Raw genomic sequence first — 17,777 nt, forward strand, 5'->3', positions numbered from 1 at the left:
GAATCTTTAGAATAAAATCTACGTCAGACAAATTAAATCAATTCAATCACTTTAAACACAAAAATCAAAACTAATAATCAACTAATACTTCTGTAACTTATGCTTACGTATCTTCGTTTTTCTTTTTTTAATGTACGCACGTCAACTTAAATTTGTATTACAAACCCTGAATGGGTTCTTTCATATGTATCTTTTGTTTTACATTTCAATTTTGTTAGCAAAGTATTTAATTTGCAAATATGTAAACTCTGATCGAAAAAAAAGATTTTGAAAACAAATGAATGGGTGGGCAATAAAACTCTGAGTTATGTTACTCATTGCACCGCATACTATGGGGTTAGAATTTTTTTTTTCTACACTTATTCGGCTCGCAACTCTCATTATAACGTAAACGCCAAACAAAAGATTTTGAAACATTCATCGTGGTTTTTTTAAAAGTAACAACGTCTCTTTATTTGAGAGGCAATTTTTCTATTTTTTGTTGCATACGTTAGCTAGAGCCCCCGGCTCTAAATCTGAACGTTTAGATTTTATCTCTGAAAAACTTAGTTAAAGAAGTTTAAAAAATCAGTAAAAACATGATTAACGTAAAAAAAACAGTTTGCTTTATTTATTCTACTGTTATGTGCTTTTATGGTTTTAAAACATTTTTAGAAATATTTTAATTTGGATCGGAACTCTAGAATATTTTGTTGCACACAGCTTAGTTTATTAGCAAGGTTTTTAAAAACTGAAGAATCTGTTGAATCGATGAGACCGTGGATAATCTAACCTCAACTTCCAAACTATGCATATACGTGTGTGCTTGTGTGCTTGTGTGCGTGTGTGCGTGCATGCGTGCGTGCGTGTATGCGTGCGTGCGTGTCTATGTGTGTGTGTGTGTGCGTTGTGTGTGTGTGTGTGTGTGTGTGTGTGTGTGTGTGTGTGTGTGTGTGTGTGTGTGTGTGTGTGTGTGTGTGTGTGTGTGTGTGTGTGTGTGTGTGTGTGTGTGTGTATAAAAGCGTACTTAAAGTTTGCATAAAGCATGAAAATTTATTGTTAAAGTTCATTTACATCCTTTTTTTTTAGGATTAAGCGAATTTTTTTCTTAAAAAAGATTGTATTTTACCAAATATAAAAAAGGCTCATTAACAATCCTCCCCTCCTCTCCCCTTTCTCGTCTTTTCCATATTTTTAATAATACGGATTTTGTTGGGTATATTACCAACACATTCTTTTCTCAAATGGTTTGTCATTGATTTGTCATTTTAGTTTAACTTTGCTAATTTTAAATTTTTGATTATTGAATGCCGTTATATGTTAGGCTAAATTTTCTTGTATTCTTGATATTAAGCTTCAAGGTTTGCTTATGGTGGTAACCGTAGTACTCGTTGTTTTTAGTATATTCAAAAATGAAGTTTCTAAAATCTGTTATTACTGCTTCTAATTATTTAGAATAATTCAGTTTTATTTATTTATTTATTTTTTTGATAACATTAGTAAGAAACTGTTTTAACAACTTGCCTGACTTATTTTGTTGCTTATCTTTATTCGACGCGCTCTAAGGTTAGTTACGTTTTGCTTAGCGCTAACATTTTGTAAGATCAATTTTAACGACGAGTAACTTCAAACGTTCTCCAAGTAAAAAAATTTATGCATAAATAAATACATACATGTGGCGTGGTTTATGAAAAAACCCAATGGTGAAAATGAAGTTAACAGCATGGTTGTTTGGTCAATAAACTAAGGAATTGAATTTTGAAAAAATTACGTAAAAACAGCTGTAATAGTTACGAATGAAATCTTTTTTCGTAACAGAAGTTTGAATTTTATAATTTTTATGAAAGTATAAGAAAAATAACAAAATAAGGTAAAAGCCTAGAAAACTATTTTCATTAACGATTAAAATACTTTTCATTAAAAAAAAAGTTTCACAAACTGATAGGTTTTTCCTACATAATTTTTGATATTTAATTTAAGTTATATTCCTACGCAAAGTTGATCAAAAGTAAATTTACATAAAAATAGATAACAGAATTGGGCACCTTTTCATAAACCACGCTACATATGTTTGAAATTAAACTAAAGGTTTTTATAAATTTTTAAAGGTTTTTACCCATATAACTTGTTCATAGGATGATAAAGTTTATTTTTATACATTAATCTACGTTTGTAATAGCAATAATTTGATGGGTTTTGAAAAATTGCATTCCCTGACTTTTTATTAAGCATCTAGATACATCTGTAATAACAACTTTAATTCTTAGAGTTAGCGTTTATTAGGAAATAATGAGAACAAACGTACAGAATTAAGATATATTACTAAAGCTAGGCAATAAGCTGGGCAATAAGCTGGACAATAAGCTGGGCAATAAGCTGGGTAATAAGCTGGGCAATAAGCTCAAAACTGTTTTTAAGTTTGACTTAAATATAATTGCATTAAAAGATCGAGTATAAACAAAATAATGCAGAAACAAGGAAACATCCTTGAAATCCTCATACACAACAAGCATCTACTCAACTTAATAACAACAAGTACTCACTTAACTCAATGGCAATAAGCACTTACTGTACTCAATAACATCAAGCACTAACTAGCATCAAAGTATTCGTTTATCAGCAACTCACAACTTCGTTTTTTTTTTATATTTTTGATTAAAAACTCTATTTTAAAATGGTTTAAATATATAAACAGTAAACCTCTATTAAATCTAGCTTCAATGATCATTCTAAAAGTTGAAATTGATAATACCATTTATTAGACGCTGATTTCATTTAGACAATTTTTTGCCTTAAGATTCTTTCAGAAATGACATTTTCCCTTTTGTTCAGTGGATTGCAAGAATCAACGTTTTATAATCCTATTTTAACAACTCCTTTCTTCTCCAGATAAATATCGGTTGCACTAGATTTAACTCATCAATTTACAGCTCGTACAATTAAATTCTCTCATCTTCGTATAGAACTTTATGTTACCAATTCCACAAAGATACCTATACCACAAAGAAAAAAAAAGCGGATGTAACTCATCAGCTTATTAAAATCTAACAAATATCGAGCAAACTTAAAAAAATCGAGCAAACTTAAAAATTGTGTTCGGTGCTTCTGATGAAGCTTGTTTTTTGACAATATAGCAAAAGTTTCGGAAAACGATTGGCTGTCTCTCTTTGCCTTAAAGATTGTTTGTGACAGAAATGTTGATAATTGACTTAAAATTAGATGACGCAATTAATTCACAATACAAAACTTTGGTTTGCTTCGATTTATTCCTTTACATTAACTATTCAGTCAGAGCTAATTTCTTCTCAACACTTCAGTTTTATATAGTTCGTATGAAGTAAAATTGTAATTAATGTATTAAATTGCTTCATGATTAAATCAGCCATTGCCGTACCAATAACTTTAAATTAAAAAAAAAAAAATTCAATTAAAATTCAACTTCAAATAAAATGATGAAAATTTCAGAGAAGAACTCGTGCAGAGAAGTTGCAACACCCAGAATTAGAGTAGAGGTTATTTTTATACATCGTCACTCGGGCGTATGTTTAAAACCTAATATTTGCTTTTCATAATCTTCACAAGAAAACATCTGGATTCAGATAAAAGAAAAATATTAGTTTTTATTGCTTTTGAAAGAGAGAGAAAATCCTTTTTGTTTGTTGTAAAAGGTTTAGTTACGCAACTTACTGCTTGATTTGACGGGTTTATGATGTTGTACACGAATTTTTTGAAGAGAGATCGCAAATAAGGTTCTTGTTCCAGAGAACGATTTTGAAATTAAGTAACTAATTAACTTGAAGAAACAATCTAATCAGTCTGTTTAATGGCGCGAGTGAATGATATTTGTTCGAAATATTAGTAATAACTAACTGTTCTTTAGATATCTTAAGAATGTTAGTAATTTGTATAAAGTTAATAACTTTCAGTTAAGATATACAAAATATATTTGTTATTAGCAGAGTTGTTCTGCAATCAATTCTCAACGATAATTGAGACATTCACTAAAGATTAGCTTTTAGCTTTAACTTAATTGAACTCCATCACGGTGCTTTGAAAGTCTCATTAGAATGTTAATCAAGCGTAAACAAAGGGTTGGCCTAACAGCCTGAAAATGTTACAGTAATTTTTAATATAGCATTTTTCAATGCAAAGCTGATCATCTCTATGTAAGCAAACTTTTCAAAACCCATGCCTGCTTCCAAACAATAACTGTATTTATTTTATATGCGTGAAAGAAGCGTGCGATGTGTTTAAGAAAAGTTTTTAAAGAGTTAATCTCTAGATCTCTTGCATTTTGAAGAAAATTTGTGTAAAATGGTTTGCAAAATTTTTCAGCATTTTTCATTTGCCAACGAAACATTGGAATTGATTAATGTATTACGGAAAGAGCGGCAACTCTGCGATGTTATTTTGAAAGTTGAAAAAAATGAATTTCATGTTCACAAAGTTGTTTTAGCTGGTACCAGTCCTTATTTAAGAGCAATGTTTACCAACGGTATGTTAGAATCAGGTCAAAAAGTTATTACTATTCACGGAATTAAATCTAAGACTATGGAAATGTTAATCGAATTTTCTTATACTGGTGTTATCGAAATAAATATTGAAAATGTTGAAGAACTTTTTTGTGGTTCTAGTTTACTTAATATAGAATCTTTGCAATCAGCCTGCATGAGATTTTTATGTCATCAGTTAGAATCTTCAAATTGTATAGGCATTAGGGAGTTTGCAAATATTTATTCATGTACCAAGCTAGAAAGCTACGCTACACGTTTCATGCATCAACATTTTCTTGATATAGTAAATTCAGAAGAATTTTTAAACCTGAAATTTGAAGATCTATGCAATCTTTTAAAAAGTGATACTATTCAGGTTCGCAGTGAAGAAGATGTTTATAACTCTGCAGAAAAATGGTTGCTTCATGATTATATGAAGAGGCAAAAGTTGTTCCCTGAAATATTAAAATATATTCGAATCCCTCTTTTGTCTCTTGAATTTTTAGAATGCAAAGTTTTTCCAGCCTCTTTTATAAAATCCAACTCTACTTGCCAGCTCATTTTAGCAAAAGTTATAAATGAAAGGCCTGAAAACTTGCCAAACTATCTTTGCACCCAAAGAGCATTACCTCAGTCAATATATACTATTGGTGGACGAAATAGTATGCATTGTCATTTAAATAGTGTTGAGAGGTATGATATATACACAGATAGCTGGTTTATAGAAAAAAATCTTAGTATTGCAAGAACTGCAATCTCTTCTGTTTGTTTAAATGGATGTTTGTATGCTGTGGGAGGCGAGTGTGCTGTAAATGATCCTCAAGATGAAACCCTATATTTGCCAAACGTTGAATGTTTTGACCCAAAAACAAAACAATGGTCTCGTGTTGCAGATTTAAGTGTTCCAAGATCATTTGTGTCAGCTGTAGTTTGCAGTGGAAAGCTTTATGCCATAGGAGGTGAAGATCGCATATCAAGTTTTAATATTGTGGAACAGTATTCTCAAAAAAAAAACTGTTGGAAGATAAAAAAGCCAATGCAGAAGCGTAGAGCTGGAGCTGGTGCTACTTCACATGATGGTTGTTTTAACATTGCTATTATCTTAAACTTAAAACTTATTATACTGTCTTACAAAATAAATTAATTAATTTCATAGATAATACTGTGTAAAACAGTGTATTATTTGTAATAAGAAATCCCAATAGTTCACAAATGTTAGTTATCTTTAAGATTAATTTTTGTTTACATTCAAACATTACTTTTTATAATATAAAAGATTTTCCACCAGTTTTTCATTAAATTTAGCTACTAAAACTATTTGAAAGTTTTGAAAGAACCTTTTAAGTAACTTTTATCCTTTGATTCAATTCAATTGAAAAGTTCTTTTTTTTTTGTAGGTATGATATATGTTGCTGGTGGCTATGATCGAACTATGCATTGTGATCGAGCCTCTGTTGAATGCTATTGCCCAATTAGAAATGAGTGGAAATTTGTTGCTGAGCTTGAGAAGGCACGTTCTGGATTAAATTTGGTATCAATGGGGTCTTTCATTTATGCTATTGGTGGTCGTAATCGAAGTAGTGACACTTATTTTGATTTTTGTGAACGGTACCCTTGTTTTAGTTTCTATTTTTTAAGTATTTACTTCACTTTAACTATTCACACAATTTTACTTCATGCTAAGTATTGACTCCTCTAACCTAAAAAAATTATGCTTTTTAGTTTTGATCTCTCAACAATGCAATGGACAGTAATATCATCAATGCTTTCACCACGTGCATGGTCAGGCGTTGCAGTGCTAAAGAAAAAGATATTTGTAATGGGTGGTTTTGACGGCATGAATCGATTGAGTTCAATTGAAGTTTATGACTCTGAAAAAGATTGTTGGGTTCATAAAAGAAATATGAACTTTGCTAGGGCAGGATGTGGTGCTGCAGTTCTGTAGCTTGTGCTTTAACAAATTTTTTTAGGTGATAATTTAATATATTGTAGAAATGTTTTCTACTAATAATCTTGACAGATATGTTTATTTTTTTTCTTTACAGATTTTACTCACAGCTACTCTTTCTTTGTTGCATATACAAATATATCATGTCTTATAAAATTGTGATTGGGATATATATATATATATATATATATATATATATATATATATATATATATATATATATATATATATATATATCCCATAGCTTTGTAAATATTTTGTTAATATTGGCTACTATCATAAATACTTATTTTGATACACTTTTATTGGAGATTTAATGATGTATATATTTATAGATATATATGTATATTTTTTACTGTATGTATTTATTTAATTTCAATGGATTCGTTTTTTAAAAAAGTTGTCGTTTGTTTTGGTGTGTAACATTTTTGGTTTTTAAAAACTTTCGAATAATACTTTGTTGCTGTAAAATGGTGGATTAACCGTATTAAAAGGTATTACATTTTGTTACTTATTAGCCCCTTAGCAACATTAGCGGTTGTATTTGTTGGTAATTGTTTAATAATAACCCTTGATTTGTTTAGAAAGGGTAGATTACTGTTTTCATGTTTTTCATTGACTCGGTTATAACCGAAACAATTACCGCCGGAAAACCGAAAATCACAGTTAAATTATTTGGGAGAATAAAAGGAATTAGCGTGATGTAACACGATGGAGTGTTAAGATAATGAAAGGTAATTCCTACAAATATTAACTTTTGATGCTTCTGGTAAATTATCAAAAATGAATTTTTTAAGTTAATTTACTAATTAAATGTCCTTTTAAAACAAAAAATTGTCAACGGTCTAAATTTTTTCCTTTTTTATCAGTGATGTAATTTTATACAACGCAGTTGAACAAATTATTGTATTATCTAAATTATCTTTCTTAAGGTTTTTAAAAACTTAATAATAATTTCGAGGTTCTTTTTCTCTTTAAGTAATTAAACTTAATTGCCATAAATTTTTAAACAAATGCGTTTCGATAATTTCCTTCAACGGTTGCAGTTGAAAAGCCGTTTTATATAAATAAATTGTTATATATTGCACCTGTTATGAAGTTCTAACATTATATTCAGAGATTTGAAATTTTAAAGTTAAAGTAAACAGAAAAATCAATAATGACAGAAGAAATAAAAATTTCTGGGTAATAAACTATTTGAACTTTGTTTTATTCGTTTTAAAACCAAGGATATTTTTAACTTAAATTTAAAATATTTTTATAGAAAACTTTTATTACTCCTGTATTTTTCTTTTTATCAAAAACGATGACATTCTTTCTCGCCTCCCCTAACCCAGTTCACGCTGTTAAATTTAAAAAGTAAACACTTGTGAATCAGGAAGATTGCTGAAAAAAAATGTGTTTTTTTATGTTAGTAAAAATGTGAATGGGGAATTTGCAGCATTTATGATTGAAAAAGAGTGCACAAACTTGTGAAAAAGGAGTTTGATTTTAATAATGAAAAGGTTCAAAGAGTAAAACCAAGGGATTCAACAACATGATTGAAGATTCTTTTGTCTTTGCTGAAAACTCTTAACTTGTACTGAATTAGATCGCCCCTCTCCCCACTCCTAAGAGAGTTTCATCTTCCTTTGGTGGTTTTTAGTCATCATTTTTTTCAAAAATCTTCTACAGTATTGGCCAGAAGTGGCTGATCTGCAAAACTAAATATTCAATTGGCAGGGAATGATTGCACTAACCTGTAAAAGAACCTTATTATTCTTTAAAGAATGGCTGAAAATCTGCGCATTTCAAGCTCGAGGCTTTGTTGAAAATTTTTATATTCTTCAGAAGCGTTGTTAGCTCAATTTTAGACAAATGCTAGTTAATAGAATATATATCTTTTTTGTCAATGATTTTGACTCCTACTAAAAGAAGGAGTCAAATCATGGTTGTAAACATGCTGTTTACAACCATGATTCGGAAATTGAACGCCATAACACTTCGCTTATTACATTGAACAGACAACAGAAGTAATGCCTTCAATATTCAAAGATCATAATTCAAGCGTTGTCGACTTCAACAGCAAACATTTGCGGTCGTTGAAGAAATATTTTAACTGTAAAATGTTAATAAAAAATATAATAAAGTAAAAGCGCGCCTAATGTTGGTGTTGTTCAGTGAGAAGCATATTTTTTAAAGCATTTTTAGAAAAAGTTTATATTTAAAAAAATGTATCCTTGCTAATTAAAGGTATATTTCATCGAAATTTCAAAAGTTGAGAATATCTCTTGAACAAACCTAACAGATTTTGATATTTTACTTAGTTACTTTATCTGTATTTATTCAGAGCTCTAAAGGGTCTTCTTAGGAATCGCCGAAAACATCAAAACTCAAAAGTTTAGAAAGCGTGGTAAAAGTAAATATTTTTTGTCTTTTTTATTTTTTCGCATATTTTTTTTTTTTTTTTTTTTTCATAACTACTTTTAAAGATATTAATTGTTTAATATAAAAGTAGATGTACCAAAGATAGATAAACTACACTAAGTAGCAATTCTACACGCGTTTTCTACTGTTCACCTGTTAAATAGCAAGTATAAAATGTCCACTAAAGTGCAACAGAGATTCTATATTTGCTTAGTTGATAAAATACATTTTTAGGACCATCGAAACCAGTTTTAAAAAGGATTTTAGTAACAAATAGTGGGTGATATAAAAAATACAGAAAAAAAGGGAAGTATAATTGTAGCAATTTAAAGCACTTAAAGTGTCATGTCTATCAGGCACCAACAGCAACGGTATCCAAATTAAAAAAAAATGGTTAAAATAGTAATTTAAGGTGTAAAGTGTTCCTACGTCATAAAAAAAGTAACACAATATACTGTAATAAAAAGTATTAAACATTTGAAAAGCTCTTAAAATGTTTCTAAAAATTTTTTTTAATAACAAACAACTGGAGCATGTTGAGCGGTGTGGTTTTATTGAGCGTTCTTTGCTCTTTTTGTTTTTAAATTTGCTTCAAAAGTTACCTTTAATATACTCTCTATATTCTGTAATTTCTTACACAGCCATTGTGAGGAGAGAGGGTTGTAAATAAATTTATAGTTCGATAACTATAGTTTACAACAAAATCATACTGAATATTTTACTTGCGTCATGAGTTTATGCACTTTTTGTAAAAGATAAACAATCTTGCGCCTGCAAAGCTTGGTTTAAATTAACAATATGATGATAACGATATGGCAAGATATTTGTATGATGAATGCTAAAGACATAATGAGACTTTCTGCAAAGATTCGTTTCATATAAATTTCCGATTGTTATAAGAAAATTTTCTCAGTACTTCACAGATAAAATAACTTGATTGAACAAAAAAATCTCGAACGGAGAGGGGGTCCTGTCATAAATGATATATTACATAACATATTACTGTCAAATTCATAAGAATCTAGCGGTTAGGTAATAAAGACGATATTTGTGGCTTGGTTAAAAGAAAGATGACTAGAAATATAAAACATTAATGGTCACTGTTTACTTTATGAAAACCAAGTTTTTAAATTTAAAAAATCCTGAATGGAAAAAATGCGCTTGAAAGTCGAATAAACCTTTCAAAAAACCTTCAGCTGCAAATTAAAGTTTTAATTATTTACATATTCTAAAATATAGTCATATTTAAAATTTCATAATATATAGAAATTTCATGCCAAGCAAATAAAGATATAATTCTTGTAACTGTGTTTCTTAATTTAATAAAAAAAATATTTTCTTTTTAAAATGTCTATTTCTTTTTTTTTCCGCTCATTTTGTTTCTCAGATCATCTTTCATCTTTCTCAATGTTTCTTGAACTTGATTTTCTTTGTGAATAATACTGTTTACAACGGAATGCATCTGGTGATGATTTTCTTCCCACGGTGAAGAAAACGACCCATTCCGATCTTTTAATTTGTAATCCGGACTGGCATCAGGAAACTCTATAACAGGATCAAAATCTTCGTGAGGTGCTTCTGTCGTTGGTGGCTCATGAGAGTTTAACAAGGTAAATAAAGTTAAAAACAATAATAACCCAAAAATGAAACTCATTGTTTTCATGCTGAATGTGATACTTAGATGAAAATCTGCTCAAAAGAATTGTGAAGGCTTAAGAGCCCTTCTGAATGCACAACAACCGTTGAGAATGTAAAGTGTAGCATCAGTTTCTATCAGTTTTCTATTTTTTGATTGTTTCAAATCGAAATAATAACGCTTATTAAATTACAGTAAACCATACCAAACCATAAAACTTAACTGGGGCTGGGGTAAATGGTGAACTGATTTTTAATTTTTTCTAAAACGTCGTACAATGCGTTTTTAGCCTGCTCCAAACCGTTTGTTGCTTTCCAGTAGGTTGCATTTTTTAACTCGTCTTTAGGAGGTTCAGGATATTTAATTTTCTCTAGAGCATTGTATGCATCGTATGCATCGTCACTGTATGCACAGTATACATTCTCATTAAATTGATTTGTCTTAGCAGATAATGCGATAAGCATCAAACCTAAATAAACTAATCTCGAACCTTTTGTACGCACCATGGCAATTAAATTAGTTTTTTTTATTTTATCAATTTTAGCTTATAAAACCCAGTTAACACTGTTCGACCATCTGTAGTAAACAATCTCTTAATTCAATGTTGCTGTTCATCTCAATAAAACTCGTTCATCTCAATAAAACTCGTTCAGCTCACATCTTTAACAATGATCACGTGATTGTAAGTAGCATCAACTGTTAAGATTTTTTCAAAACATAAATAGTCGTAGTTAAAAATACAAAAATAAAGGCAGAAAAAATTTAGTGTAATAAAATAATATAGTCTTGGTAAATTTATCTCATTAGAATTCACATAGTTTAAAATTTTAGAAAAATGATTCTTGATATCAAGCGAATTTTAAATCTTCTTTGAGATTAACAAAATTTTTAAATAACTATAAAATATGTAATTAAAAAACGAAAAATTTATACCTTATGATTATTTTATTTTAAGTTTAATCTGATTATTTTAGTCAAAAAACAGGGTAGTTGATTGTATACCTACAATTCTTAAGAAATCTGCTGAAAAAATCTGCTTGCAACATCACTTTAAAAAAGTTCATTAAACAAAAAAGATCATCTAAAAACAATCACGATAAACGTAAGAATTCAGTTGTTAATATACATACTTTTAAACTAAGCTCGATTTTAAATTATAAATCTAATATTTAAAAAAAGTTTATAGAATTTTTACATGTGATTACATAACAGTAATATGTTTTTACGTGATTTCATCGGTTTATTTTTTTTTTTTCTATTTTAAACTTTCAAACTGCTTTAGTGTTTTGTACCTTTTTTATACCCACAATTTTAAATATACCTTACTTAATTTAAGCTGAGCTATAAATTACAAAAAATTTAAACAATGTTAAACGGTGTGCAACAAATGCCACTAGCAAACTACTTTCTTCAAGAGACTAGAGATTACAATCGTCTTGCAATTATACAAATATATATTAAATATTTATATGTACTTGTCTCGGTGCAAGACAATGGCAATCTGTATCTGTTTAACTTAAGCACAAGATTATAAATGCAAAATATAATAAATTAATTTATGTTTGAACATTTTACTTTATAATATTGATGCATAGATTTTTATACATTCTTGTATATTATTATTCATTACTATATACTACTGTACATCATGGTATATTGTAATATTTTATCCAAACAAGTTATAAAGAGTTTTGATTTTGTTTTCAGTAAATTTGAGAAATCACTTCAAAGGATTTTAAAGGAAGCGTCAAGCCAGAAAACATAGTTGCTCACGGTTCAACAATTTTCAATAAATAATTGAACGCAGTTATGCTGAATGTTTGCATGAAAAGCTTTAATTACTTGATTACCACTGCTTTCGCCGCAAGAACTGCGCAGTTAAAATGCAAAAATGACGAAAGTTCCCATTCCGTCGTTACTGTTTCTTTTGGTTTTTGTATTGAATTGTTACGCCAAGCTCGGTGAAATCTCTGACAAAGACACTCCAAAAAACGTGGTTAAAAAAGGTGGAAAAAAACAAGAAATCTTACTAATTGTAAAAAAGTTCTCAACTTCTACACAGGAGCAGCAAACAAAAGCTCGTGAAATATTGAGAAAAGCTCAAGCCAAAGATAACATAAGCCCAGTTTACCAACTCAAAAGCAAAACAAACTTAAAGAAGAAAAAATCGGCCACCAAAGTTCAAGAAGTGCTTTTATTAGGCATAAATAACACGAGCTCCTACAATAAAACTAAAAATCTCGCTTCAAAATCAAGTTATCGCAATATCGGTCAAGAAGTTGCGGCGAACTCTTCTAAAAACGAACAATCTACCATTTTAAAAAAAGATAATCATAACATTGATAAAGTAAACAAGAAGCAGCATGGACTTAAAAATAAAACAGTTTCTATTAAAAAACAATTTAGCAAAAAATTCGATAAAATGTTAATGCCAATAACGAACGTCAGTGACGATTATCAGATCGAAAGACTCCACGCGATGAAAGCTTTAATTCATAGCGTTATACTTAGTACGAACCCCGCCGCATCGATACCAGTTATGAACATATATAAGAATAAATCGACAGAAACGCTTCATACAAAACCTAAAAAAAATAATGCAGAACTAAAAGAGTCCGATTTATTTATTTACCACGACAATAGTAACGATATTGTTACGACTACTCCAAACGAATTGAGACATCACCATCTTGTTTTAAAAGATGATAAAAATTTTGCTTCTAAATTTTTTACAAATAATAAAAATACTTTAAATAGAACAATTATGCAAACGAACTTTAACCCTATAGCTGATTACAGTTTTGGAGTTATGAATAAAAAACCGACACTTTATGACCCGCTCTCAACAAAACTCATTCAGGCTAAGCATGGGGGCGCTAATAGTTTTCAATTTATTCTCCATCCAGTGAATAAAAGTGTAGAGTATATTGCTCACAAGAAAGAAAAAACAAAAGCACAAGACATAATAAAAAGCATAGAGTATAAAGTTTCAAAAATGCATGGAAATGAACCAGCGAAGCCAGACCGACCAGAACAAGAAACTCCTAAAGGACTAAACTTAGAAAAAGTAGGCTATAAAGACTATTGGGAACAATTAGAACAGGAAAGACAAAGAAGCAGTGATCGAATGAAAGAAAAATTTGAAAAACTTGAAAAGGCTATGAATGACCGTATGGAAGATTATAAACAAAGAGCCGAGGAGAGGCGCAAAGAGCGAGAACGCAAGTATGAACAAGAATGGGGAAAGAAGCTCTATTCTAGAAACTCTGCAGTAATTTTGGAAAATAGAGGTATCGATACACCACTTTTTAATAAAAACGATTCTCTTAGAGAAACTAAATGCAAGCTTTATAACTGCAGTTTATTAAATAATGCCTCGGCAATATCATTTAGAAACAAAAAAATTAACGTTTTTTCCAAGTACATTAATTCTCCTGTCAACCATGAAGAAGTAGAATTGAAAAAAAGCAGTAAGCTCATGATTTCTAATGAAGAAGACGATGAAGAAAACAATTCTAAACATAAGAATGAGTTCGACGAAAATGTCTTATTAAACCAAAATATCGAGGTTGGGGCACTAGGGGACTCTCATCAATGGCAAATCATCAGTGAAGATTCTGTTGTGAAAGAAGATATGGTAAATAAACAAAATAAAGCTCCAGTCAAAGGATCTCCTAGAAACGGGAAAAAATCAAAAAAAATTAATGTAAATGAAGATAATTTTGAGAGAAAGAATCATCATAAGAAATTATCAAATAGCAGCATCAGTAAACAAGAAAATACCTCTCAGTATAATATGGCACTCCACTCAAATAATATAGTTTTATTGAAAGAAGCTGAGGATGATACTTTATTCGGGACTGTTTTTAAAGAAGAACCGTCCTCGCTTTCTCTTCGTGAAAAGGCTTCTAGTAAGATTGAAGACTTTGTTAAACACGAAACTTTAAAGAAACGACTAGATGATACTAAAGAGTTTCTAAGAAACACCAAAGACATTATCCATTTTCGAAGAAATTTCATTTGTCATCCAAGTAAACAAAGAAAAACATCAAAAATTATTCTCAAAGGTCAAAATGATCCTCAAAGAAAAATTGGTGAGCATCGTTTGCTACAGAAAGACATTTTAACCGATGACAATTGAAGATCAAAAAATTTATAGACAGCTAATATAGCTTACCAAAATTATAGTTTACAAAAATACCGTAAAAGTGACTTTAATTTATCTACATTACAGTAAATAGAATGATAACCTCCGAAAACACACAGACAGCCTGAAACATCAATTAACCGACAGCTTGCACAAATGAACCGACAGATGAGAAAAACAAACTAAATACGGAACAACGATTATTACTGTACAAATAAAATAAAGATAAAGTAAAAAATAACAATTAAAACATACAATTTCAAAAACTTTAACGGTATTAATGACTTTTGATGGTTTGTATTCACTACTAGTTTAAAAATATAAGAATTAAAAATTAAAAATAATTAAATAACTATTGATCAATACAATTTATTCTTTTTAAGTACAAACAGGAGCGTCTAGCATTGAACCGTTTCGTCGCTCAGAGGTACTAAAAGATGAGAAAACTATCGATATCAATTTAGTTTTGCCTAAAGCTGAAACTCCACCTCCTACTTCCCCTGCTCCTTCAACATTAAAGGAGACGCAAGAAAGCCTTGCTGAATTGTTACAACGCACGCTAGATGCGCAGCAAAAATCATCAAATAGTGCAGATGTTTCATCAGATAAAAATATGATGAGTCACATGGTTTCAGATTTAACTCGAGCTCTAGATAGACAACAAATGACAAATGAAATTAATCAGATAACCAATACACTCGCACAGACAATGATGAACACTATGTTACTTAATCAACGCCCGCAAGAAAAGTCTTCTTCAATTGTAGATCTAGAAAAAGAGATTAATAGTCTTAAAACGAGAACAGCAGTTCCAGTTGAATCAATTGATTATGAAGCCGCAGCCGTGCCTTCACTTTCCCGAATCTTGCATAAAATTAAAAGAAAGAACAAACGTTTAAAAAAATTGATAAAAAAAGTAAAAAAAGCAAACCGACTTTCGACAAATTCAATGCTTTATATGGAACCTCCTTCCAAACTTATGCAGAATCAAGTGCCTCAATTTCAAACCGGAGGGATGTTTATGTCCGGAGGAACTGCAGGTGTGCCACAAACTGTTACTCAACAAACTCAGCCTGCAATTATTCCAAATATCCAACAAGCTCCTGCACCTCCACCAATGATAATTCAAAGTCCCCCACAACCTCAATTTATTTCAGCTCCTGCTCCTCCTCCTGCTCCTCCACCTCCTCCTACTACCGTTTTACAAGTTGCTCAACCTGCAGTTGTTCCACAAATTCAACAAGATGTTCAACCTGCAATAATTCCGCAACCTGCAATAGTTCCACAAATTCAACAAGATGTTCAACCTGCAATAGTTGCGCAACCTGCAATAATTCCACAATATCAACAAAATGTTCAACCGGCAGTTGTTCCACAAATTGAACAAGATGTTCAACCAGCATTTGTTCCACAAATTCAACAAGATATTCAACCAGCAGTAGTACAACAAGTTCAACAAGTATCGGTTGTTCCGCAAAAGGTAGTTAAACAACCAGTGCAATATGTTCCGCAACCTCGTCCAAATGTTGTTCAAGTTGCTGAACCAGTAATCCAAACTGCAGAAATCACAAACTTACCTGTAGAAACTCAGCCTAGCGTGGAAGTTCCTGATACTCAATGTCAAGAATCTCAACCACCTCCACCAGACATTATTCAAGATATTGAGCAAATCCCAGTTACTGAGGAACCAATAATAGAAAGTCCGGTACAACCTCAAGTGGATGCTCCCGAAGATCGCCCAACAATATTTCAAGCTTCTAATCTTAAACCATTGCGCTTATCTGAAGGAATGTTAATCCCAGAAGAACCATTGACTGCTCAGGATGAGATGGATCAAGAGAGTGAGGATGGAGTAGAAGATGGAAGTGAGGGTAGATTTCAATACAATCAACCTGAGTATATTCCCAAGTTAAGACAAGCTAAGATAGGGCAGCAATCAATTAATGAACCTCAAAACGTTCAAACAGACGCGATGAGCTCACAAGACGTTCAACAACCAGATCTTCCTCCTCAAAGAAATTGGTTTAAAGAAACGTATCAACAACCCGAAGTTCTAGTGTCAAAATATCCCAGAAAGCAAAAAGCTCGACAACAGTCATCTCCATATACCTTCGAAGATTCTGAATATGCTTCCATCAACAACACGGGACTTTATCCTACTGAAAATTCACACCTCCATCGGAAAAAGGGCTCTAAATTAAAACTTTATCCTGGCCATCACCCTAAAAAACTACAAAATGGACAAGGCACGAACGATGGGAAACTTAATACAGAAAACCAAGGCGGAAATAATCACAAGAATCTTCAAAACGAAAATGGAAGAAATGATGATAGTAGAGCTCCTACTGGTTCTAATGTAAATCACCATTCAGCCCACTTGAAGAAAACGAAAAAGGGAAGACATTTTTATAAGAAAAAATCTAAAAGTAAAAATGACAATGGTAACACTTCCAAGGTAACACCTATGAAAGGAGCAAAACCACATAAAGATGGTCAACCAGATGAAGGTCAACGAGATGAAGGTCTAACCAATAGCTTAAATTATGAAAACAACTACGGACAAAACGAACAAACAAGTTCATTTGATGAAAAAATGGACGATCAAAATGACAGCGACGATTTTCAAGAAGATGCAATCATTAATTCTGCTGGTCCAAATTTTAATTATAAAACAAATGATCCAATAAAGACATTAATGGAAATAATAAAACCATCTAAACATCGTAAAAACAGCAATTCTAACGGAGAAGGTTTTTCAAGCAGAAAATTTGTTGAAAGAATACTTTTAAAAACAGCAATAAAAGCAAATAAGTTACTGCAAAAAATGTCTAAACCAAATATGTCTAAACTGAAAAAGACTAAATCAAAAATACGAACAGAAAAAGAAAATAAAGAAAAACTGATGCTCTCGAAGTATGTGAAAAACAATGTAACTCCACTTTATGAGGCGGTTACAAAAAAAAGTTTGAAAAGAAATTCATCTTCACAAAAGAGTTGGAAAAGAACTCCTTACGGACAATATAAATTGCGTGAACAGCAACTCACAAACGTGTGGTTGAATGACCCAACTTTTTAAAAGTATTGACTTTATTGTTTTCTTAATCGATAGCGTCGAGTGAAAAATCTTTTACAAGAATATTTTTAAAAATATATTTTTATACATTTTAA

General features: G+C 30.7%; 2 protein-coding genes and 1 long non-coding RNA gene across 4 annotated transcripts; all 3 read left to right on the forward strand.

The window, feature by feature from the left end:
• The first annotated feature begins 3,933 nt into the window (after positions 1-3,933).
• On the forward strand, positions 3,934-6,582 carry LOC145188993 (kelch-like protein 26). Its single transcript, XM_080065523.2, has 3 exons — positions 3,934-5,551; positions 5,870-6,080; positions 6,195-6,582. Exons 1-3 carry the CDS (start codon positions 4,294-4,296, stop codon positions 6,415-6,417), a joined length of 1,692 nt encoding a protein of 563 aa, XP_079921649.2. The 5' UTR covers positions 3,934-4,293; the 3' UTR covers positions 6,418-6,582.
• A 76-nt stretch (positions 6,583-6,658) lies between these two features.
• On the forward strand, positions 6,659-8,327 carry LOC149888818 (uncharacterized). The gene is made up of 3 exons (XR_016452320.1): positions 6,659-6,914; positions 7,005-7,154; positions 7,836-8,327. It is a non-coding gene; the product is annotated as an uncharacterized LOC149888818 (long non-coding RNA).
• A 1,859-nt stretch (positions 8,328-10,186) lies between these two features.
• LOC145189163 (uncharacterized) lies at positions 10,187-17,777 on the forward strand. Of its 2 annotated transcripts, none has more exons than XM_080065737.2 (2): positions 10,187-14,556; positions 14,993-17,777. In XM_080065737.2, the coding sequence occupies exons 1-2, from the start codon at positions 12,354-12,356 to the stop codon at positions 17,683-17,685; spliced, it is 4,896 nt and encodes a 1,631-aa protein (XP_079921863.2). In that variant the 5' UTR covers positions 10,187-12,353; the 3' UTR covers positions 17,686-17,777. The 2 variants fall into 2 exon arrangements, with proteins under 2 accessions (XP_079921863.2, XP_089942886.1); XM_090086760.1 differs by having other exon boundaries at positions 12,417-14,883.

Source organism: Hydra viridissima, unplaced genomic scaffold (genome assembly GCF_058129835.1).
Source record: "Hydra viridissima isolate aposymbiotic clone 2 unplaced genomic scaffold, HvirCarnegie_v1 scaffold_5, whole genome shotgun sequence".
NCBI classification, from domain to species: Eukaryota; Metazoa; Cnidaria; class Hydrozoa; order Anthoathecata; family Hydridae; genus Hydra; species Hydra viridissima.

Coding starts and splice junctions, on each gene's coding strand:
- LOC145188993 (XM_080065523.2), top strand. CDS start 4,294: ATGGTTTGCAAAATTTTTCAGCATTTTTCATTTGCCAACGAAACATTG. Junction 5,552..5,869: donor TGGTGCTACTTCACATGATG/GTTGTTTTAACA, acceptor TTTTTTTTGTAG/GTATGATATATGTTGCTGGT. Junction 6,081..6,194: donor TATTTTGATTTTTGTGAACG/GTACCCTTGTTT, acceptor TATGCTTTTTAG/TTTTGATCTCTCAACAATGC.
- LOC145189163 (XM_080065737.2), top strand. CDS start 12,354: ATGACGAAAGTTCCCATTCCGTCGTTACTGTTTCTTTTGGTTTTTGTA. Junction 14,557..14,992: donor TGATCCTCAAAGAAAAATTG/GTGAGCATCGTT, acceptor ATTCTTTTTAAG/TACAAACAGGAGCGTCTAGC.